General features: G+C 37.7%; 2 protein-coding genes and 1 pseudogene across 3 annotated transcripts in view; 2 read left to right on the forward strand and 1 right to left on the reverse strand.

Annotated features, from left to right (window-relative positions):
- The window catches only part of Efcab5 (EF-hand calcium binding domain 5), a 120,030-nt gene extending 105,386 nt beyond the window's left edge, over nt 1-14,644 (forward strand). The window contains exon 24 of the mRNA XM_046446789.1: nt 14,454-14,644. Coding sequence (XP_046302745.1) covers nt 14,454-14,644 — 191 coding nt within the window. The remainder of the gene's footprint in view (nt 1-14,453) is intronic.
- Nucleotides 6,226-12,580, reverse strand: LOC124094333 (large ribosomal subunit protein eL33-like; annotated as a pseudogene).
- Nucleotides 14,645-22,176: 7,532 nt separating the features above from the next.
- Nsrp1 (nuclear speckle splicing regulatory protein 1) overlaps nt 22,177-23,716 on the forward strand; it is a 46,235-nt gene continuing 44,695 nt past the window's right edge. Inside the window, exons 1-2 of one of the 2 annotated variants that reach the window (XM_046447013.2) lie at nt 22,177-22,220; nt 23,454-23,547. In XM_046447013.2, coding sequence (XP_046302969.1) covers nt 22,201-22,220; nt 23,454-23,547 — 114 coding nt within the window. In that variant the 5' untranslated portion in view covers nt 22,177-22,200. Of the gene's footprint in view, nt 22,221-22,507; nt 22,688-23,453; nt 23,548-23,716 lie in introns of those variants that run through there. The other variant, XM_046447014.2, reaches the window with a different exon arrangement.

Here is a 23,716-nt window from a genome sequence, read left to right on the forward strand (position 1 = left end):
ATGCTTATTCATTGTATACTTCTATATATTCATTCTGAACTTGTTTACTATTCACAGAGGCAAGTCTAGAAGAAATGTTTTCTATGTCAGTGATTCTGGCATGTCTAAATCCCAGACTCAGCCCCACCTAGTTGAGCTCTTCTTTTTGGAATGCATTTAGCACCTGCCATGAGCCCCAGCACCTCCCCCCAGGTGTGACCAGCTTGTCTAGTTTATATTCTCCCTGAGTCCATACTCCAATTTGGTTCCCACCAACCTGCCAACCCCTTGACCTAGAACCAGCTCCTGCTGCTAAGGTTCCTTGTGTCCTCTGAGAGTAATGTTCCCCTCCTTGGGCAAGGACTCAGGTACCCACCAATGTCCAATCCATTCCCTCTGTCAGAGAGGAGCATAACTCTCCAGTCTCCACGTTAGAGGTGTTAACAGGAGTAGTCTCTCAGCTCTTAATATGCCCATCTCCAGCTAGCTATAGGAGAGCTCAAGGGCACCTTTTATGGCAATGTACCAATGCCTCAAGAGAATCTCCTTGGGCCCTGCCGCTGATTTGCCTACAAGAACTACCTTGCGTTTTCTTATATTATTCCTTTGAGTCAGAACACATGCAAATTTCTGTTTCTCTGTTTGCTCCCACTTTGAACTATCCTAGCTGATTCTGAGAAGCCTTGGTACCAACTTTCTCCACCATTTTCTGCGTTCCAACAGTGCCCTCAGGTGGTAGGAATTACTGCAGTTAACAGAACAGCACTCACCCAGAAGCCAACAGCTGATAGGCTCCACCACCATCCAGCCTGTAGTGTTATCACGCAATCCAGCAGCAATGAGAAAGTTCATAGCACCGCCCCCATTCCAGTTCCTCTGCTTCAGATGCAATTATATCAGGAAAATCTAAGCTTCCTGTTTGGGGGAAGAGAGAGGAGCTCTGGAGTGTCTTTCTGTTTGTGCCAGAAGGAGAGGAGTCTTTTAGAAGGGCAATCTGTTATTGCGCAATGTTTACATGGCCTTCTAGCAGCTTTTAGTAAGGTCTTTACTCAATGACCCCGCCCAGCATGAAATGCCACCAACAGTATTTCTGCCTGGAAAGGAAGGGACTGCTAGACTACATAGCAGAGCTCCTAACCCACCCACCAAGCTTTCTAAACTAATGATTTTTATCCAAAGCATAGAATTAAAGCTGGTAGTACACTCATACTGTCTAAGGGTTTCTGTTGCCAACTCTAATCCACTTTACCCTAGTTGGAGAAGTGGATATTTGGTATTCTGGTGAAACTCTAGGCAGTCGTGCCCTGACTTTAGATTGAGGCAGTCATCTATGAAGGAGCAGTGGGCAGTTTGTTCAGCAGTCCTGGCTTCCCAAGGTTAAATCATTGGATATGAATGCTGCTGACTTCCCTGAGGAATACCCTGTGACTCCAGTGGCCACTTCTGGGCATCTGGGCATTTAGGAGCACATCAATAACCTGCTATCCTCTGTCTCTCTGCCTCAGGGACTTCTAGTAGTTGGTCTCTTTTACCTGGAGTCCTAGGTAAAAGACCTGACCACCTTCTCAAAAGTCATTCCACTTTGGACCTCTGCTGCCAGCCTCACCTGGTCTTTATGTAGGGTGCCCCAGATCTGTCCCCTATCCCCACTCCAGGAGGTTTGGAGTATTATAGTCTGACAGGAAATATTCTCAGACCTAGAGGCTATCCCTAGAACTAGCCCTCATTGCAATTATGCCTAGAATCACTCTCATGTCGACACTGGTCTTGCCAGAAGCTTCCCAGGCCCTCTGCCCCTTGTACAGGAGTCCCAAGGGTCCTCCTCTGCCAAGGCAATCAAAGCCTCAGCGCTATCATCATCTATGAAGAAACCCACTGGCTTCTTCAACAAAACACTACCGTGATCCTCCCAAAGGGACAATGGAGGGGGATTCCTTGCCATTAGGGAAAGGAGTGCTGGACTCCCAGTCCTAGTTAACTCTTGTCCAAGATTCCCCTTCCCCAGGAGATTTTTCCGTAATTGCTACTGCAATTAGGTGGTTCTAGTTCCCTCCCCCTCCATTTCAAAGTCGGACACAACTCTTTCCTTCGTTTTCACTGTACTGCTGAGGATTAGACAGGAACTTTTTACAACAGCTTACCAATAATTGAGGAATAACAAATAGAAATACAGCACTGAACCCCAATCTGGAACTCTGAGGATGTGCCTGATACTTTAAACTGGGTGAGAGTGAAATGGACAAGATATCAATATTGTTCTTCACTATTAACTTGAACATATACTAATGCTGGCTTACATTCAATCCCAGTTCTCTATCATCTCTTTGAACCTAACCATCATGGGTGGTAGCATCTTTTGGGAATTATTGACTCTTCCTTGTTAGAATAGAGCTGCCATCACAGCTAGACCTGGATTTAACAGAGAGCCCAGGGTATGCCCTCTATAGGCTGCTCATCGGTTGCAGGCTATGGAAGAGGAAATATCAGTTCAGTTTTAGAAAAGAATCCCTTTGCTGGGCATAGTGGTGCACTCCTGTAATCCCAGTGACTTGAGAGGCTGAGGCAGGAAGATTATAAATTTGAGACCAGCCTCTCAGCAACTTAGCAAGATCCTGACTCAAAAAAAAAAAAAAGTCTGGAGATGTAGCTTGGTTCTTTACTAGGAAGAAAAGATTCCCTTTGTCCTAGACAAAATCTCTTCTAGAGTTCTTTTAGCTAAGATATTAGACATGTACTTATACACTATTCAGGAAGAGTTTGGGGGGTTTGGAAAAGAGCTGGGGCCCAGCTATCTGACACATTTCCCATGGATGCAGAGCCCTTCCATTTTTAGTTCAAAGTTATTCAGAGGAAAAAAGAAAGAAAATTAAAGCAGCAAATACCTTTCTATTCCTTATCACTCCTTTTGATTTTAAATTTCGAAGCTTTCCAACAGTAGTTTTTAAGTTAAGAGGAACAACTGAAAATGGTTTTAATTGTCTAGGTAATATCACTGCTGCTTGGACATCTGATTAAAAGCTTTTAAAATTAGTTTAATGAGAACATTTTTCTACTTAACATAACCCTCTTTTTTTTCACTTTAGTGGATGTTAAAACAATCTTTTATAGCAAAACAATTTTTAAATTGTATATTTTTATTAAAATACTTCAAAAGTTCAAATAAACATTTTAAAAGTAAAACATTTTAAAAGCAACTAGTCCATCACTTCTCACTCTCCTTAGATCCCCTCCCAAGAGGCAATCCTTTTTGGTATTATTGCTTATTCTGGTATTTGCAAGTCTATTTCTAATATTATTCACACATTGTTATCTTTTGAGTCACCAATTTTAAACCTTACTAATTCATTTCCTGTTGTCCCAGATGAGGGTTTCCTTCTGGTATACCATCATTCTCTTACCCCATATTCCCAATGTACCATTTAATTTGGGATTAAATTAAAATGCAGTGTTTGTATTATTTTCCTTGTGCAAGTGTTATCTACAGCTGAGCATTGTACTATATCTTGTTTTGTCTTTTTGTACTGAGGATTAAACCCAGAGGTGCTCTATATCCCTAACCTTTTATTTTATTATATTTTTTGAGACAGAGTCTCACTAAGTTGCTCAGGGCCTCACAAAATTGCTAAGACTGATCTTGAACTTGCAATCTTCCTGCCTCAGCCTCCTGAGCCCCTGGGATTACAGGTGTGCATCACTGAGCCCAATGTACTATATTTTGATCATTTTTTACTGTTGATTTTTCCTGAAGTAAATTATTTTATTTTTATTATTTTTTAATATTTATTTTTTGGTAGTTGTACACAATACCTTTACTTATTTATTTGTTTGTTTGTTTATTTATTTATTTATATGTGGTGCTGAGGATCAAACCCAGGGCCTTGCTCTACCACTGAGCCATAATTCCAGCCCCAATAATTTTATTTTTAAATGTCTTAGATTTCTTTGTGTATCTGTGTCTTATTTTGTTTTCACAGTACTAGGGACTGAACTCAAGGGTGCTCTACCACTTAGCTACATCTCCAGCCCCTTTTTATTTTTTATTTTTTTGAGACAAGATCTTGCTAAATTGCCTAGGCTAGTCTCAAACTTGTGATCATCCTGCCTCAGCTTCCCAAGTCATTGGAATTACATGAGTGATTACTGAACCTGACCTGTACTTCTTGATAATTTCCATCACTTTTCTTATTTTATTTGTATGATTTTCTATAACGACAGTTAAGCAGGTAATTTTTAGTTTCAATTTAATTTTTTCCCCAAAGTCAACTCTTCCAGAGAGCTCACTTCTTTTTCTATCTGAAGTCTTTCCCTACCATTAGATCAGCTGTTAGCTACCTTCCTGAGATTCATTGTGAAACTATCAGAGGAATTTACTTTGCCATTCTCGTAGATCATTTTTTATTTATTCCTTTGTTTTGAAGTAGTTCATCTCCAACAGTTGTTTCCTGAGAAAGAGTACATGCATGGTAAATTTTTGAGACATTTTATGTCTGAAATGTTTTTATTCAATCCTTATACATGATTTGCATTTTTCTGGGGAATATGATTTTGAAGTCATTACTCCATTTTCATTTTTAAAAATTGAGATATAAGTCACATAACATAAATTTCACCATTTTGAAGTATGCAATTTTGTGGTTTTGAATATAGACCCAAAGTTGCACAATCATCACCACTATCTAATTCTATGACATTTTCATCACTCCAAAAAGAAACTCTATACCCAGTAGTGCTCATTCCCTTCTCCTCTCCCTCTGTTCCCTGGCAACCACTAATCTGTCTTCTGTGTCTTCTGGATTTGCTTCTTCTGAACATTTTGTATAAATGGAATCATACATTTGGCCTTTTGAGTCTGGCTTCTTTCACTTAGTATGCTTTCAAAGTCTATTTCTGTTCTAGCTCATATCAGTACTTCATTTCTTATGGCTTGGTTATCTCTTTTTTGAACTGTTTTTAGTTGTCAATGGACCTTTATTTTATTTATTTTATTATACAGTGCTGAGAATTGAACCCAGTGCCTCACACATGCTAGGCAAGTGCTCTACCACTGACCCACAACCCCAGCCCTTAATTATCTCTTATATGGATATACTATATACTGTTTATCTATTTTTCAGTTGATAGATCTGTGGGTTGTTTTCATTTCGGGGCTACTATGAATATGCTGCTATGAACATCTGTTTACAAATTTTATGTAAGGATATGTATTCCGTTCTCTTGGGCATATACGTGAGGAGTGGAATTGTTGGGTCACATAGTAACTCTTTTAATGTTTTGTAGAAATAGCTCCATTATCTTCTAACTTTCAAGATTATCGTTTAGAAATCTGTAGCCTTTCTGATTTCTGATTCTGTGCATGTGGTCTTTTTTTTCCCCCCAAACTGTGTGATCACCTCTTAATCCCTAAGGTTGTGAAATTTCATAATGATATGACTTGGTTTTTGTCTATTTTCATCTGTTGATCTTGCTGCTGGGTCTTTTCAATCATGAAATTCAGGTCCTGAAGTCCTGGATGAGTATCTTCACACTCAATAAACAATGTGCCATTGCTTGAAGCTATGTCTGCTTGAAGGAGCCGCGTCCTTTCCTTCACACATCTTTTTCTGCTCACCAAGCTGTGCCCAGAGTGCATTCACTGAGGATAGTTGCCTTTCTCTTATGTACACAAAGGCAACCTATGGGATGATGGTGGCCCTGTCCTGCCTTCTTTGCAATTCTTATTATTTGGCCATTAAATTTCCTAGATTCAGTATTAAAAATTCTACTTTCTTGTCTAGGGTGTAGTTCAATGGTAGAGCACTAACTTAGCATGCATCAGGCCCTGAGTTCTATCCCTAGCACTGCAAAATAAATAAATAAATAAATAAATAAGTGCATGCAGCACACACACACACACACCTTTCCATCTTTTTGTCTTTTTTATTCAATTCCTGAGAAATTCTTGTTTTCTAATTCTATTGATTTTTGTTTGTTTGTTTGTTTGTTTCTGCATTTTTTTTTTTACAGGAGCACAAATCCAGGGGCTGGGGTTGTGGGTCAGCAGTAGAGCGCTTGCCTTGCACGTGCGAGACCCTGGGTTCGATCCTCAGCACCACATAAAAATAAATAAGTGAAATAAAGGTGTTGTGTCCAACTACAACTATATATATATATATATATATATAGAGAGAGAGAGAGAGAGAGAGAGAGAGATAGAGAGAGAGAGAGAGAGAGAGCGCACAAATCCACTTTTATTTACTTTTCATTAGTTTAAATCCTTGAATGGTACAGCTTCACACAGATTCTGTGTCTAATGGCTTTAGCAGGAAGGTAACTTCAGAATTGGGCACTAACCATACTCCATACTCCAATGGTACAAGTTCCCTTTATCCAGATTACTCTAGTTTGGTTTGCTGCCAAGAATCACTGTTTGTTTTGTACACATAAGGATATTTCATGTCCAAGTAGAATTCAGTTTCATCTCAGGGATAAACACCTTCAATTTTAAGAAGAGTTGTATACTTCCTTTGATTCTAGAGACACTGCTGATAGCCAGCAAACATGGCCTCAAACCAGCCTTCCAGACATATTTGCCTTTTAGAAGTCCTGTTCCCAGTGGCCTCCACAGGCTCCAAGATGATGAAAAGAGACTGTTTCTGCAAGTTTTAATTTCAGTGTTTTTTTTTTTCAGTGCTTCCAGTATCTAAAGTGTGCTAGGCAAGTGCTCTACCACTGAGATACACCCCTACCTTAGGTGGTTGTTCTCTATATAATTGGTTTCTACAGCATCTTGTTTATGCTTCATCTTATCTTTCTCAGGACTGAATGATAATTTTTTCTCGAAATTATCTTCTCTCTGTCATTCCTCCTCTTTCTTTCTGCTTTAGTGTTTAGGTCTGTGTGTCTCCTGCTAGAGGTTTTCCTTCAGGTGTTGTTTATATTTTAGAGTGAAGAGACTAAAGAAAAAGCTGAACGCTCTGATGGTGGAGGGTGGGGGGTTGTTAATTAAGTTTCACTGGGATTATCCAGAGGACCTTGTGGGGAACCTCCAGCATCTTTATCTCTGGGTTCTTTATCTTGGGCGATCAGCCTCTTGAGAAGATTCTTACAGTATGCTGCCTGGAGAGGAAATCTGTCACAATGTGGAAGCCTACAGGACCTTAGTATTCAGTATACATACTCATACTCTCCCCGTTTTTTAGCCTTGTCCTCTCTCTCTTATCTGTGTCTGGTGTCCCCCAGTTCATAGGCTTTCTATGTTATCCCCTCTGAGAAATAAATTTCTAGAGTTGGGAAGGGGTGATGTGGGGAGGATTTTTTAAGGATTTAACTCTTTCCTGGACAACTTCAACAAACCCTCCTGACCATTTTGAGAATTATGGGTCAGGATTGGATGGAAGCTTTTTTTATAGTGCTGATTTAAAAATCCTGTTTTGGGGGCTGGGACTGTGGCTCAGTGGTAGAGTGCTCCTCTAGCACGGGCAGGACCCGAGTTCGATCCTCAGCACCACATACAAATAAAGGCATTGTGTTGTGTCCATCTACACCTAAAAAATAAATATTAAGAAAAAAGAGTTTTAAAAAAAAGAAAAGAAGTAAGAGCAGGTTTAAAAAAAAAATCCTGTTTTGCCAAGCATGGTGGCACATGCCTGTAATCCCAGTGCCTTGGGAAGCTGAGGTAGGAGGTTAGCCTCAGCAACTTATCAAGACCCTAAGAAACTTGGGGATCTAGCTCAGTGATAGAGCACCCCTGGGTTCAATCCCCAGTACTTAAATAATTAAATAAAAATAAAATAAAATCCTGTTTTTCTCCTGAATGCTATCAGATATCATCCCTTCCTCTGCTTTTCACTTCCAAAATTTTGTTGCTGCCTCCTTTACTCAACAAAAAGTCTTTAATGCTAACTACGTGCCAGTCCTATTTTAGGCTCTTGAGGTATAGTAATAAACAAAACAGACCAACCTCCCTGCTCACAAGAAACTTACATTCTGAAAAAGGAGGGTAGAGAATAAATAATCAACATACTAGATAAATAAGTTATATTCTAAGGTAGAAAATAAGTGCTGATGAAAAAAAGCAGGGCAAGGCAGTGGAGTGCATGGGTGGAAGGCAGAGAAGAGGCATGAGCAGGAAAGTTTTTAAAAAATTTTTTGTGGTACTGGTAACCAACCCCATGGCTTTGTGCATGCTAGGCAGTGCAAACTTGAGTAGACACATAGACCTCATCAAGAAGGCAAGATTTAACCAGGCACCATGGTGCACATCTATAATCATAGCAACTCTGGAGGCCGAGGCAGGAGGTTCACAAGTTTGAGGCCAGCCTCAGCAACTTAGCAAGACCCTGTCTCAAAATGAAAAATAAAAAGGGCTGAGGATGTAGCTCAGTGGTAGAGCATCCCTGTGTTCTATTCCTGCGACTGGGTATAAGGGGAAGGTGAGATTTAAGCAGAGATTTGAAGAAAGTAAGGGAATCAGCTAGATAGAGATACTTGTGGAAAGAATATTCCAGACAGAGAACACAGCCAATGCAAAGGCCCTCAGGTAGGAATAAGGAGTGTGTTCAAATCTTAGGAAGGATGTCATTGCATCTGGAGCAGAATGAAAAGAAGGAGGTAAATAGGAGATGAAGTCAGAAGGTAATTGGGAGCTAAATCAATTAGGGCCTCAAAAACTACCACAATATCTTGTCTTTTACTTTAATTGAGAAGTGGAATCATTGTAGGGTTTTAAGGAGAGGAATGTCATGACTTGACCTATGTTTCAAAAGGATCACTCTGCTGCTATAGTGAAAAGGTACTTTGGGGATCAGAGAGAACAATTAGAGGAGTTGCTGTAGGAATTCAGATGACATGGTACCAGTGGAGATGATGAAAAGATCATATTTTAAACAGTGTCTATGAGAAGTCTCAAGCCAAAATATATCTTGACAGTTTGGATGTGGAATGAGAAAGAAACAGAGGGGCCAAGCTTGACTCCATGGTTTGGAAGAAAGGAGTCGCCATCAACCGTGATGGAGAACACTGTAGGTGAGGCAGGCTTTGGTGGGGGAGGATGATATATGCAAATATTTTTTTGCATGGGGATGGGGGGTAACTGCATTGAACTCAGGGTCACTTAACCACTGAGCCACATCCCCAGCCCTATTTTGTATTTTATTTAGAGATAGGGTCTCACTGAGTTGCTTAGCACCTCACTTTTGCTGAGGCTGGCTTTGAACTTTTGATCCTCCTGCCTCAGCCTCCCAAGCCACTAAGATTACAGGCATGTGCCACCATGCCTGGCAGTATGCAGATTTTGACATGCGGAGTTTAAGGTGTCTATTAGATATCCAAGTAGAGATGTGAATATATAGATAAATAAATCTGGGATTTTGGAGAAAGTTCTAGGCTGAAATTCAGATTCATTGGTAAATAGAGGGTTTGCAAAAGGAGGAGAGAAGACTAAGTAGAGACAACTTTTTAAAATGTCTTGCCACAAAAGGAAACAAATAAATGGTGCAATAACTGGGAAGAGAAATGGGGTCAAAGAAGTTTTGTTTTGAAAATGAGAGAGATAACAGCAGGTTTGATTCTGTTGGGAATAATCCTGTGGAAAGCAAGAAGTTGACAATGTTGGAGATACAGAACTCCTGAAGTAATGTCTTCAAGCAGATGAGGGAGGGTGGAATCTGGTTATCTTCAGACGGTTTCAATTCTTGCTCATTGTCCTGGTGACCTGTTCATTTAGTACTCTCTCAAGTGTACCAGTTTGGGCCAGGTGCAGTGGCACATGCCTGTAATCCCAGTAGCTCAGGAGGCTGAGGCAAGAGGATTACAAGTTCAAAGTCAGCCTCAGCAACTTAGTGAGGCCCTAAGTAACTCAGCAAGACCCTGCCTCTAAGTAAAATATTTTTAAAAGGGCTGGGGATGAAGTTCAGTGGCTAAGCACCCTGGGTTCAATCTCTGGTCCCCCCCCTCCCTCGCAAAAAAAAAAATGTGTACTGGTTTGGACAATGAATTGTACAACTGCTTACATCTGGTGCACCAATTGAGGAATTGGTTTATGATTACAGGATCAGGATAGAGTAAGTGGTGCAGAAGGGAATAAGTGGGTAAATGTGCTGGTGAGACTGTGGAGGTTGTCTTCTATTGCTTCAGCTTTTACGATGAAGTTGGAAGCAGGATCATCTGATAGTGTGAGGATGGGAGAGGAGGTGGTTGTGGCTCTGAGAAGACAGGAGTAGGAGCAAAATATTGGTGTTCCTCTTTTCCTGATCTCCTCATCCTTGTGATATTTTTTACATCAGTCTTAGTAGGATTTTAGAAGGGAGCAAAACTGAATGCACATTAATCATCTAGAAAAGGATTATCTATTTCATATTTTGAGTTGGTGGTCTCCAAAGTGAAGTGGCAGTGTCTAAAAATTTTGAAAAATGTTATCTTTGAAATGCAAAAATAATATCATATGCAAACATAATATCATTGGACTTTTGTTCATAATAGTTTTATTTCATCAGAGTATAATTTATATTTATTTTTAAAATTCTTTAAATAAAGCTGTAGAGGTAGCTCAGCAGTAGAGTATCTGCCTAGCACGTTACAAGGCCCTGGAATCAATCCCCAGATTGGTGGTGCCTGTAATCCTAGTAACTCAGGGCTGAGGCAGGAGGATTGCAAGTTCAAGGCCAGCTTCAACAACTTAGTGAGACCCTAAGCAACTTACTAAGAAACTGTCTCAAAATGCAAATTTTTAAAAAGGGCTGGGGATGTGGCTCAATGGCTAAGCACACCTAGGTTCAATTCCCAGTACTCCCTCCAAATTAAAATAAATAAACAAACAAATATATATGCAAGGGGCTGGGGCTGTAGCTTGGTGGCAGAGTGCTTGCCTAGAGTGTGTGAGGTACTGGGTTTGATCCCCAGCACCACATAAAAATAAAAATAAATAAATAAAATAAAGGCATTCTGTCCATCTACAAATTTTTTTAAATCATATTTTGGGGTATGTGGTCAACATTTGTTACTTGAAGAAGTAAAGTACATCATCAAAAATTTGAAAGTCACTGCATTAAACTAAATTTTGTGTGTGTGCATGTGGTACTGGGGATTGAACCTGGGGGAATTCTACCACTGAGATAACCCAGTCCTTTCTATTTTTTTTTGTTTTGAGAGAGGATCTTGCTAAGTTGCCCAGGTTGGTCTTGAAGCTATGATCCTCCTGCCTCAACCTCCCCAAGTTGCTGGAATTACACAGGTATGCACCACTGTGCCTGGCTAAACTATGAATTTTTGTAAAGATAAATTACACTGATTTCAATCGACACTTTTGATTTATGGCTACCTCAGGAAAAAAAGCCAGTACATGTGATATTATTGAAATTATGCCTGCAATAGGAATGAAACTAATGTACCCTGCAAGAATTCAGTATTCATCTTGGAACAAACTTCTACCCAAACTTTGATAAACTCAAGAAAAATGTGTTTTTACCTCCCCCATTTAACTTTGATTCTTTTCCTGATAAGCCTGGGAGGCAGCACCATACAGTGGGTTTGGGACCACATTAAATTAACAGAAACAGATTAAGTGGTCAGCTTCCATGGCAAACATAAGTTCCTTGCCTACATAAAAACTATTGAAATTTGCATACACATATATTATTGTATGGACCTTCCCCTCATTGAGTGCAGCATTAATGTTGAGTGATTTATGGCATGTAAATCAATGCAAATAAAAGAACTAAAACTAAAAGAACTAATGATGAAGGAGAGGAGCATTCAAGAAAAGCTGCTGCTGATGAGTTAGTTGGTAGTTGAAAGGAGCAGTTACAAACTAGCTTTCAAACCTGAAGCTTACATACTTCATTCTTTTTGCTTTGCCCATTTTTGCTAATTGTCTATAATCCCCAAAGGATTTAAATTAATTAATCCAGTGTTAATGCAGTAATTCATAAATGGAATTTTAATCTTAAAACATCCTTTTTATAACCTAGTGTTTCCAGCATAATAAATTCCCTATGCAATTAAAACTTTGATTAAACTAAAACCTGCAAAAATACTATAATAAAAGTTTTCTGAATGGATCCCTGAACAGATTCAAAGGTTTGACCTAGAAATCTTTACAGCTTGGATGTATTAAAATATTTACTATAGGGGCTGGGATTGTGGCTAGAGCGCTTGCCTAGCACTCATGAAGCACTGAGTTTGATCATCAGTACCACATAAAAATAAAATAAAGATATGTGTCCGCCTATAATTAAAAGATAATTATTTTTTAAATACTTACTATAATCTTTGCCAAGGAAAAGCAAAAACTCCCTTAATCTTTTATGATTATAAAAGAAATAAAAGTAATATATCTGCGTGAAAGAATTTCTAAGTTTGTGCGAATAAGCTGTCTCTGCCAACATGCAAAGAGCTGTCACCTAACCACCACAAGAGGGCAATAGCGCTCAACCGTCAAGGGGGAGCGCGCAGGAGGCATCCTTAGAGAATCATTAGAGCCCGTTGTTAAGGCATCAATCTCTGGAAAAGACAGGAAACAAGAACCACCTCCCAATGGGTTCAGAGCTTTGTCTCTGGCAACAATAAGACAGGAAATAAGCAACCGGGGCTTGTGAAAGGGAGCGACCTCTCTCCCCATCAGCATGTCCTTAAATCACCATGAAGATAGCAAAAAGCTTCATAATGGCTGTAGACAGGGATCTGTTCATTTGGATGTTGAACTATGAGGCCGACATGGGTGGAACAAAGCTCTTAATGCGGATTCAGGAAAGGTAGAATAAAGCTGTGGGGAGCAGCAGAGCTGTTTTATCTGGAAAAATCAGGACTGGTTTTAGGAGTGTCAAACGGTGAACTTTAATCATAACATTCAAACATTAAGGTGATCAAAGTAATCTTTAGAAACCTGTAGCATTACCTTATAAAGTTTCCAAGAAGCTAATTAGTACAAAGAAAGATCAGTTATTACAAATGCACCCTAAATATTTCAAGTATGTATTTTGATTGGTCTAATATTGCCCATCAAATGAAATGTATCAGATATTTTTAATGTGCTTTCATGACTAGCATCTGGTTTTGTTTTTATTCATAATTGTCATTAATGTTATTGAGCTCTAATCTGGAAAATTTTTTAGTATTTGAAAAACCAAATTAAATTATTCTGTAATGTTATTTCAACTCAACATTTATTGAACACTTACAATTCAATGAGGAAAGACAGTGCCTGCATGTGTGTGTGAAAAAGGAATCTTTGAAAATTAATTGAACTCACGTTTTAAAGTCAGCTTCAGATAAAAATGGAGACTTGTGAATGTTTTCCACATTTTATGTCCCTTTCTTTTCATATATTGTAACTTTTGTTGTAATAGTACCTTCATAACTATAGGAAAGCTAAACCTAATTTAGGGAAACTTGTTCTTTGTATTGGTAGAAGACAGGGAAATAAAGTGTTCTGTTTTTAAATCCTAATGGGTAATTGTCATTATTATAGATAAGTTATGAGATAGAAGACCTTATATTTAAAGCTCTTAATTAGAAGTACATTTAATGGTTTATTCAATTCAATAAGCAATTATTTATTGGTTTAGATACTGAGTTATGAATAATGAAAATAAAACAGACCTGGGAGTGGGAGATACCTCTGTGATAGATCTTTGTATATATTTTCTTATTAATCCTCATAAAAATCCTGAGGTACTACTCCAATTTTTCAGAAAAAGAAACTTAGGTTTAGAACAATTAAATGACCTGCTTAGGGTCACAGAATTAGTTGGAGTAGAATCAAAATTGGAATCCAGATTTGCTCAAATCTAAAGTACATACTCTTTCCACTGGACCATTCTGTCTGAATATTAGTTATTGACTCCTAGAAAAAATATTTTTTATGAATGGCAGTTTAATAATTTTCAATTTAACAACTTTAAAAATCTGTGAAGAGTAACTGTATATTTAAAAATAATTTTTAATTAGGGACTAATACCTGTGTAATTATTACAAAGCTATATTCTATACCCAACCTTAACTTTATGCCATGTTTGAGTCAGTTTTAAAGATAGAAAACATAGGAACAGTTGATGCTCTCTATCTCTCCCTGATCTTGTTCTTTTCTCATTACACTATTATGAATTTGGTATTTATCAGTTTCATGCATGATTTCTTTTTTTCTACATCCTTGTGAACTTATAAACAATACTGTTTTACAGATTTTTAAACTTCTTAAATTAAATACAAATTACATAATATTCTATGACTTTTTGGGCTCAATATGTTTTTGAGATTGAGCTGTCTATTAATGTTTCTTTAATTGTTAACTGTTGCTGTGAAGTATTCCTTTGTCTGTATATATCAAAATGTATCTATCCATATTCTTGTAATTACATATTTAAGTAAGATTTTGCTATGATTTTGACTCCAAATGTATCTAATGAACTTTAATCATAGTATTGGAATTTAATCATTTTAATTATAAAATTACAAACCTAGTCACACTAACTTGGGTTTTTTTTTTTTCCTTGATGCAGGTCATTCCCGAATTGAAGTATGGAAATTTGGTAATACCGTCATTGAACTTCTGTATCACTGGATACACGTCTCTTTAGCTCTTATGCAACTAAGCAAAAAAGTTAATAATGCTATTATACCTCCATTGCCCTCCAAGTCTAACAGCTGTAGGTATGCAAAAATGCCTGGGGAACCTTTGCCAAAGAAATAATGTTAATGGAAATGGTACTGGATTTAGAATATATTGGTCATTCATGTTCAGTGTAACTATAAAATATTTTCAACTGGGAAAGAAGTGCCACATAGACATATTCTGCTCCTAGACATTTACCTCAGCATTTTCTAAATCCAGAAGTACTACCTAAGGAGAAATTTTATCTAAAAAATATCCAGTTAATGTAGCCATAATCAAAAGTATTTTAGTACATCATAGAATATATTTGAAAGTTCCCTTTTCATTTGAACTTTGTGTATACCATGAAACTACTACAGATGATTGGGTGGTTACTTTTAATATGTTTTAAGGGACAACTTAGGAAAAAATGGCAGTTTTTACATCAAAAGGGAACCAAATAAAGATTTTAAGAACTGGACTTGAAATTGTTTTTCTAATTTTTCAAAGACTTAATTGAATGCTACCTCTTCCCCCTCCCCTTTTCTTTTTTAATGAGCAAAAATTCTTGTGGAAAAATGTTTGTCCATGATTCATGGCAAAAAAGAAAATAGCATTTCTTTTTAAATGACATAAACCTCTCAAGTTTGAGAACTACAAAAATAATTTGTTTTTGCTTAAAGCTTGTTATTAAAGCAAACTTTACTGCTATGCTGTGAGATTTCATCTTTGCAATAAGATATCTGATGAAAGATTCCATTTTTAATAAAATTTTTGGAAATTAAATTTTATTTTCTTTATTAGGTTGACAAAATGTAATATGTTCTAAACATCTTAAAATTGGAGATTGGAGGTCTCTTTTTAACCTTTTCTGATAAGATGGCAGTGTTATTACCAGTTCTCATCTCTTGGATGATCTCATGCCCTGTTTTAACCTGTCAGCCTATTTCATATTTGGAGGAGGGCATTTTAGGAGATTTGCAACATTTCTAGGAACAGTGTTCTTGAAGATATTAAACTGATAGCACACATCCAAATGGTTTCAGAACAAGCTTATTAAGAGTTCACTGTGAATACAAATGGCATTTTAGGCAGTGAGGAAGGGAAGATTTTGCAGAATACTGTTTTTAACCATTATCATGGTAATTAACTAAATGACCTCTGGCTTAATGGTAACAAATATCATAAAAATTTTGGTGCATGAACCTGTTTGAAGTATTTTCACATATTAGCTCACTTGATCCTCTCAATCTGTAAAGTAGGTATCATGATATTATCTCCAACTTATAAATGAGAAAACAAAGAATGAGTTCTCAACAGCTAGTATTCTTAGAAGTGGGTTAAGAAGCTAAAAAGAGCCAGGACATTGGTGTATGCCCCAAATCCCAGCAACTCAGGAAACTGAGGCTAGCCTCAGCAACTTAGCCAGTTCCTGTCTCAAAAATTTAAAAAAGTAAAATGAGCTGGGGATGTGGCTCAGTGTTTAAGTGCCCCTGGGTTCAATGCCTGCTCAAAAAAAAAAAAAAAAAAGGATTTTTAGTACATCGTCTTTGCTAGCACCCCAGACATTTTATTAACATTTTCCAAATTTCTTATTAGGCTGACAATTATACTATCAGTCTTTTAGAAAATACTTTAAAAATTAAGCAACCAAGGTAGGCTTATGGCTCAGTGGTAGAGTGCTCGCCTAGCATGTGGGAGGCTCTGGGTTTGATCCTTAGCACCACATAAAAATAAAGGTATTGCATCCAACTACAAATAAAAAATAAGTATTTTTTAAAAATTAAGTAACCAACCAGCCAGACTGGTTGAATTTATTTAACTATCATTCAAGTAAAGTACTATTCTTCAACACTAAGAGCTGATTTTTTTTTTTTAGTTGTTGATGGACCTTTTATTTATTTTTATATGTGGTGATGAGACTTGAACCCAATGCTTCACACATGCTAGGCAAGTGCTTTTCCACTGAGCTACAATCCCAACCCAGAGAGCTGATTTTTTTTTAATTGAGAAGAATGTTAGTTATACTTGACAAAAATTTCAATGTAGATTATATCTAAATCCATTTATTACACTGGTCATAGCTTTATCAGTTTCTTATATTTACATATATTTCAAAATTTTGACTAGGTTAATGGGATTTTTATGATTTTATTCTTGTAATTTTATTAATAATACATAAATGGTTAATGGATGGACAGGCATCAGCAATTATTGTGTGGAAAAAAGTATTTTCTATATTATCCAACTTACCAATGATTGTTCATAAGCTGATTAAAAATTTCATCTTGGACCCAAGTTTACACAATAAATAAATCTAACTTTTGCAATCACCCATTATATCTTTAAAAAACAAGCAAGCAAACAATCTCACATTTCTTCAACCTTTAAAACACTTTCCCAAGTTGCTTGTTGGGATTAGAAGCACAGGGCTCACAAAGAAATATGGATAAAAATTTCTGTGAAACTGTCCATCATTAATGTTTTTCTGATGGACAGGACTTATACTGATGTATAATGGAAAAAATACCCTTGTTTATTTCTTCAATTTCTTACCCCTTAAATGTCCACATTAATAAATCTTATCATTTGTGTAAAACATCTTAACACATGTTATGAAATGTTCATGGCAAAGGGCAGATCAAGAGCCAAGGGCCTGGCAAGCTGGGAAACGCTATGTAGTCCTCTCTTTCTATGATTATTGACCTAGACACAAGTACATATATCTGGAAACAAAAGACAGAACCTTGCAGTATTTCCACAGTGATAATAATTAGCTTCCCCTGCAAGTAAAAGTAGCCATGTGGCCTAAGTCTAGTCACAAAGAAAAAGGCAGGTAGCTCCTGGAATGCCAGCAGCCGTCCCTGGCTCTGTCTCCCATTGTGGCAGAGGTGGTCATCTCCACTGCCATGCTGCTCCGGGGTAATAACACAGAAGGCCATCTGGTGGCTTATATCTCTGCAGCACGGTTTGCTCCAGTATTTACAATGCATTTCAGTGAGTCACCTGTTCCACTGAACATTCCCATCAGATGACACCCAGGGCATAAGTAGATCATCACTTTTGAGATCCATTGCTCACTAACTCTCTTGGTATTGGCCAGTTTGCCCTACCACTGAAATCACTGGTCTTATTGGGTTTCCTTGTCTTGAGTTTTCTTGTTTTTATAATTTTGGGGAACAAACCCCCACCCCCCATGGCTGCAGGTTAATTGGATTTTGTACTGGCTCTTCCCCCAGAGAATATCAGTAAAATGACACTGTGTAGTCTGAGCTCTCCAGATCACTTTCTTTTATACTCATGGCTTTCCATGGCCAAGGAAGAACAACAACTCTTTTTTTCAGTACTAGGAATTAAATCCAGGGAGTGCTCCACCACAGAACTATATCCTCAGCCCTTTAGTCATTTTGAAACAGGGCCTCACTAAATTGCTGAGGTTCCTGAGTGGCTGTTCATTACAGTATCCCTAAGGCAATGGGAGAATACACTCAATACAGCAATTCAAAAATTCACATTATCCAGGATATTGGGCTCCCTACTGAGTAATTTTGTATAATCAGTTCTCCATTCTTTTCAAGTAAGAGGCAGACAGTCCTGTCAGGGGCTTTTTTTTTTTTTTTTAACTCTTTATTGATTCTTTTTATTTTAAGCAAAGTAACACATGTTCACAGTTTAAAGAGGCATCCTATTATGCAAAGATCTGTTGAGACCAGAGCATTTCCTAGTCCCACCTCATCCCTATTTTCTTTTCTTCTAAGTTCAACTACTTTCGATTCTTTTAGCTCAGGTGTTAGTAAATAGCCAAATCTGGCCAGCTGCCTGTTATGGCAAATGAAGTTCTATTGGAATAGCCTTGCCCATATTGTCTATAGCTACTTTCCTACTTTAAGGGCAGAGTTGAGCAGTTTACAGGACCATATGACCCATAAAGCCCTAGATATTTATTATCTGACTACATGCAGAAAGTGTGCCAACCCCTATTTGGGCTGTAGTTTTGACATTGACCTCCATATTGCTAAATAACATGCTGTGTGGCTATTGTTTTCCCACCAAATTAGGAAATATTTATTAGCCTCCCAGTATGCAATATAAAGATTTAGCTCCTTTCTTAGTGTTTTCCTATTAGCATACGTGCACACACATGCACACACATAACTTCCCTTCGTTTTTCCATTATTACACTGTCATTTAAGTTAAAATAGATCAATATTCAGTATTTACATTAACATGATTATATAAGCTATTTAGGGTTTAGCCATGTAGTAAATTGCAATAATTTTTCACTCCTATACATCTTTTCACTTTTCCTGAAGTTAAGATCAAAAGAAAATTGGAGCAGCTAAAATAATATCACACAAGTAGATTTCAGAGCAAAGAATATTAATATGATAAAAAGATTATTTCATAATGAAAAGAGTCAATTAATTAAGAAGACATGACAATCTTAAGCATTTATACATCTAGTAATGGAACTTCAAAATACAAAAACTGATAGAACTTCAAGTCTATGGAAATAAAGCAGATTAGTGGTTGCTTAGGGTTGAAGGGTTTGGGAGAAAATATAAGTGACCAGCAGGCACATGTTTGCTTTTGGGGGGTATTGAAAGTATTCTAAAATTGATTGTGGTGATGTCAGTACAAGTCCTTGAATATGTGCCATTGATTTGTACACTTTAAATGGGTAAACTGTATGTGAATTATATCTCAGTAAAGTTGCTTTTAAAAAAGATTTAAACAGTATGGTGGTTCACACTTAAAATCCCAGGGACTTGGGAGGCTGAGGTGGGAAGACTGAATCTAAGTTCAAGGCCAGCCTCAGCAACTTAGCAAGACATTGTTCCAAAATAAAAAAATAAAAAGGCCTGGAGATAAAACTCAGTAGTACTGGGTTCAATTCCCAGTACTAAAATTAATTAAATAATTGACTATTTTTAAAAAATAATAATAATTTATTTTGCAATTCATAACAGAAGAAAATGTGGAACAATAGCACAAAGGAGCCATAAATAAATAAATAAATAAAAATTTTGGGGGGGATACTGGGGATTGAACCCAGAGGGGCTTTACCACTGAGCTACATCCCCAACCCTTTTTATTTTTTGAGACAGAGTCTTGCTAAGTTGCTGAGGCTGGCCTCAAACTTTCGATCCTCCTGCCTCAGCCTCCTGAGTCACATGCTCAACTGGGTCCACTACAAGTATATATTTTTGTAAGCTTCTTACGCTGTACATAAAGTGATTTTTCTTTACTTTTTTTTTTTTTTTGGGTGCTGGGTATGGAACTCAGAGGCTCCCCAACATGCTAGGCAAGTGCTCTACCATTGAGCTACATCCTCTAAAGTAGCATGTTCTTACTTGAAGGTAGACTGTGACAAATTTGAGATGTCTCTCAGAAGCCCTTAAACAACACTTTATAAAAATGACAAGCAAAGAATTATGTCTAATAAACCAACAAACGAAATTGGATCATAAACTGAATCATAAAAATTTCTCTATTAAGCCAAAAAGAAGGCCAAAATAGAGGAGAGAGGAGGATAGAAAAGAAGAAAGATGGGAAAAATAAAATACAAATAATAGCAACCATACTAATAATCACTTCAATGAAAATGTTTTAAACACCTCTTTTGGGGGGCTGGGGTAATGGAGGTTGAACCCAGAAGCTCTTTACACTGTCCAGATCTCTAACCCCTCTGTATTATTTTGAGACAGGTCTAGTTAAATTGCAGAGGCTGCCCTCAAATTTGTGATTCTCCTGCCTCAGTCTCCCTAGTCACTGAGATTACAGTGTCCACCACTGTGCCTGGAAACACCTTTTAAAAGGAAGAAACTATCAGAATGGATTAAAAAAGGGAAGGCTCAACTATATGATAAGAACAAGAGATCCAATTTTAATATAAATACCATATAAACAGATTAAAATACAATTTTAATATAAGTACCATATAAATAGATTAAAATAGGTTAAAAGTAAAAGGATGGAAAACAATATGGCATTCTAACTTTAATCAAAAGAAAGTTAGTGGGCATAGGGATATGGCTCAACGGTAGAGTGCTTGCCTAGAATGCATGAGGCCCTGGATTTGATCCCCAGCACAGCAAAATATAAATAAATAAAAATAATTTAAAAAGAAAGCTAGCAAGCCAAGTGCAGTGCCACACTCCTATAATCCCAGTGACTAAGGAGGCTGAGGTAGGAGAATCAAGAGTTTGAGGCCAGTCTCAGCAATTTAGCAAGGTCCTCAAAAACGTGGTGGAAAAAAAAATTAAACAAAACCAAAAACGTGGTGAGACCCCATCTCAAAATATAGAAAGAGGAGGGCTGGGGTTTGTGGCTCAGTGGTATAACGCTCACCTAGGTCGTGCAAGGCCCTGGATTCGACCCTCAGCACCATATAAAAAATAAATAAAATCAAGGTATTGCGTCCAACTACAACTAAAAAATTAAAAAAAATTATATATATAGAAAGGGGTGGGAATGTAGCTCAGTGGTAAAGCACCCTTGGGTTCAATCACCAGTCAAAAGAAAATAAAAAGGAAAGAAAGAAAAGCTAGTTATATATCAAAGCAGACTTAAGAGAGGAATAAATAAAAACTTACTTTTTCCCCCAATGACAGGGATGGAATCCAGGACCTCAGGCATGCTAAGAAAGCACTCTGCCACTGAGTTACAATCTAGCTCTGAGGGTCACTTAGTAAAATTTAACACAAGAGGACATCACAATATTAACCTAACTTCTGACAGAATTAAAAGAGGAAGCATACAAATCCATGATTGGAGATTTCAAAATCAATCTTTCTGTAATTGAGATCTATCTCTTCGGCTCCTCCTAAACTAGTTTGGAACAAGCCAGAAGTGCGTGGATACAGATGGACTGTGAAGGTTGTTTTCTTGACTCCTATTAGATCACGAAGCTAATTTAGCCTTTTTTTTTTTTTTTTAGCAGACATGAACTGAGCTTTCCACTAATATATGTGTGGGTATAGTTTTTTTTTTTTATGTTACTTTAATTTCACCATCTGAAGCATTTCTAAACTTTTCATTTATTTCTCTTCCTTGACAAACAAAACAAAAAGTATCATATGATCTTGATGCCTATAGGGGCACCACAAACAATACTGTTATCAGCATACATATTTTAATTTTCTGCCTAATTAACCTGAGCCAGTTACATTTAAATCTTAACACTCAGAAAGGGGGAAAAAAAAAACCAACCAAAACACACACAAACACACACACACACACGGGCTAGAGTAGCGGATTTCAAATTCGAGTTTTAGAATTACCCAGCGCTCTCATGAAAATCTGGATGCTTAGCTCCACCCCAGAGTTTCTGATTCACTGTTTGGGATGGGAACCGAGAATTGTAATTCTAACAATATCTTTGGTGATGCTGATACTGCTGGTTCCATGATCACGCTGAGAATCACTGGGCTAGAATTTTGTCCTTCCTTTCTTCCCACTGATTTCGAGGCAGCCGTCGGCCCCAAAAAGAAACAGGCAGCTTTGAGTCCAGTTCCCAGGAATGCGAAAGTGACTCAATAGACTCAACCGCAAAGCCGTTTCCGGGCGGCCCAAAACCGCGCGAGAGTTTACGTGACGGCGTCGGCGTCAGCGTCACGTCGTCGCCGGCCACGTTCAGCGGAGACAGGAGCAAGATGGCGATTCCGGGCAGGCAGTGAGTGATCCGGGAGTTAGGGTCAGGCTGGGGAATGAAAAACTACGGCGACTTTGTCTTTGGCTGAGGAGTCAAAGTGCGCTGGAAGTGAAGGGGCCGTGTCGTCAGGGATAGAGACGGGGAAAAGCGAGAAATCCTCTGCAACCTAGATTCCCCACCCCCATACATTTTGCAGGATGGAAGCCCGAAGTTTGAGGGAGAAACTTGTGAGGAAATAAAGGAAGTTAGGCTGAGGGGCAGAGAGCGAGACTTTTCTATTTTCCAAAAGCTCGGTCTGAGGCCCCTCAGTCTTGCTTCCTACCCCGCGCTTGAGTTTCTCCCCGGTTGGATGCTCTCTCAGGAGCACTAAGAAGAGACAATTCCTGGTTTCCTTAGAGGGCCTTGTTCTCCTTGGCAGAAGCTCAAGTCCTGATTCCCGCCCTCCCTTCTTGTTTTAGGAATGTTGTGCTGAGAAGCCACAGAAAAGGGTAGGCATTTAGGGAATTGGTGTATACATTGCCGCAAAAGAGAAATATTGTACGTACTTAAAAGTTTTTACCTTTGATGTGTAATCCTTAACTTTCGATGCGGTTTCCGTGATCTCCGCATCTTAGAGGCCAACACGTGAGAAACTAAATGAGTTGAATCTGATGGGATGGTTCTCTTAGATGCTCCAAGACAAAGCAACTGAGCTTAATAAAGTGTAATGGGAACTTGGCTCGTCGCTATTTGGATTTCTCAGTTAAATAATTTCTAAATTTTTTCGTGCGTTACATTATTTAATAGCTTCTTAAAAGCTGTTGAAGTACGCAGGAGAAAAAAAGTCTGGTTGTTTTCTTGACTCCTGTTAGATCACGAGGCTAATTTAGCTTTTTTTTTTATTTTTAGCAGACATGAACTGTGCTTTCCACTAATATGTGTGTGTGTGTGTGTGTGTATAGGTTTTGTTTTTTTTTTATGTTACTTTCACTTCACCATCTGAAGCATTTCTGAACTTTTCATTTATTTCCCTTCCTTGACAAAAATGATATTTGACTTTGGCCCTGGTCTACAGATAATCGGAATAGAAATTGTAAAATCGTAATGCATATTAGAATTTTGAGGTTACTGAAAATCAAAAAGTGTGTTTGTTTTTGTAGACTATTTGACATATTTTGACCTGATAACTTCATCTGGAAGAGGTAGTGGATGTATTATTTTTTGACATTTAAAGATAATGGTGTAATTTCTATTTCAAAAAAAAAAAAAATGCAGGTATGGGCTTATTTTGCCAAAGAAAACACAGCAGTTGCGCCCTGTTTTGCAAAAACCTTCAGTGTTTGGGAATGATTCTGATGATGATGATGAGGTAAGGGAACCTATGTTTTACTCCTATATCGGAAATAGAAATTTTATAAAATCTTAACTTGTGATATAGATGTTTTTGCGTTTGTTATTTGTGAATAGTATTTTAGAATATAATTTACGGAATTATCAGAAGGAATGTTTAAAGGGAAAAGCTCCACTCATTTTTCTTT

This window comes from Marmota monax, unplaced genomic scaffold (assembly GCF_021218885.2).
Source record: "Marmota monax isolate L192 unplaced genomic scaffold, Marmota_monax_Labrador192_F-V1.1 WCK01_AAM20220418_F8-fsc00138, whole genome shotgun sequence".
NCBI classification, from domain to species: Eukaryota; Metazoa; Chordata; class Mammalia; order Rodentia; family Sciuridae; genus Marmota; species Marmota monax.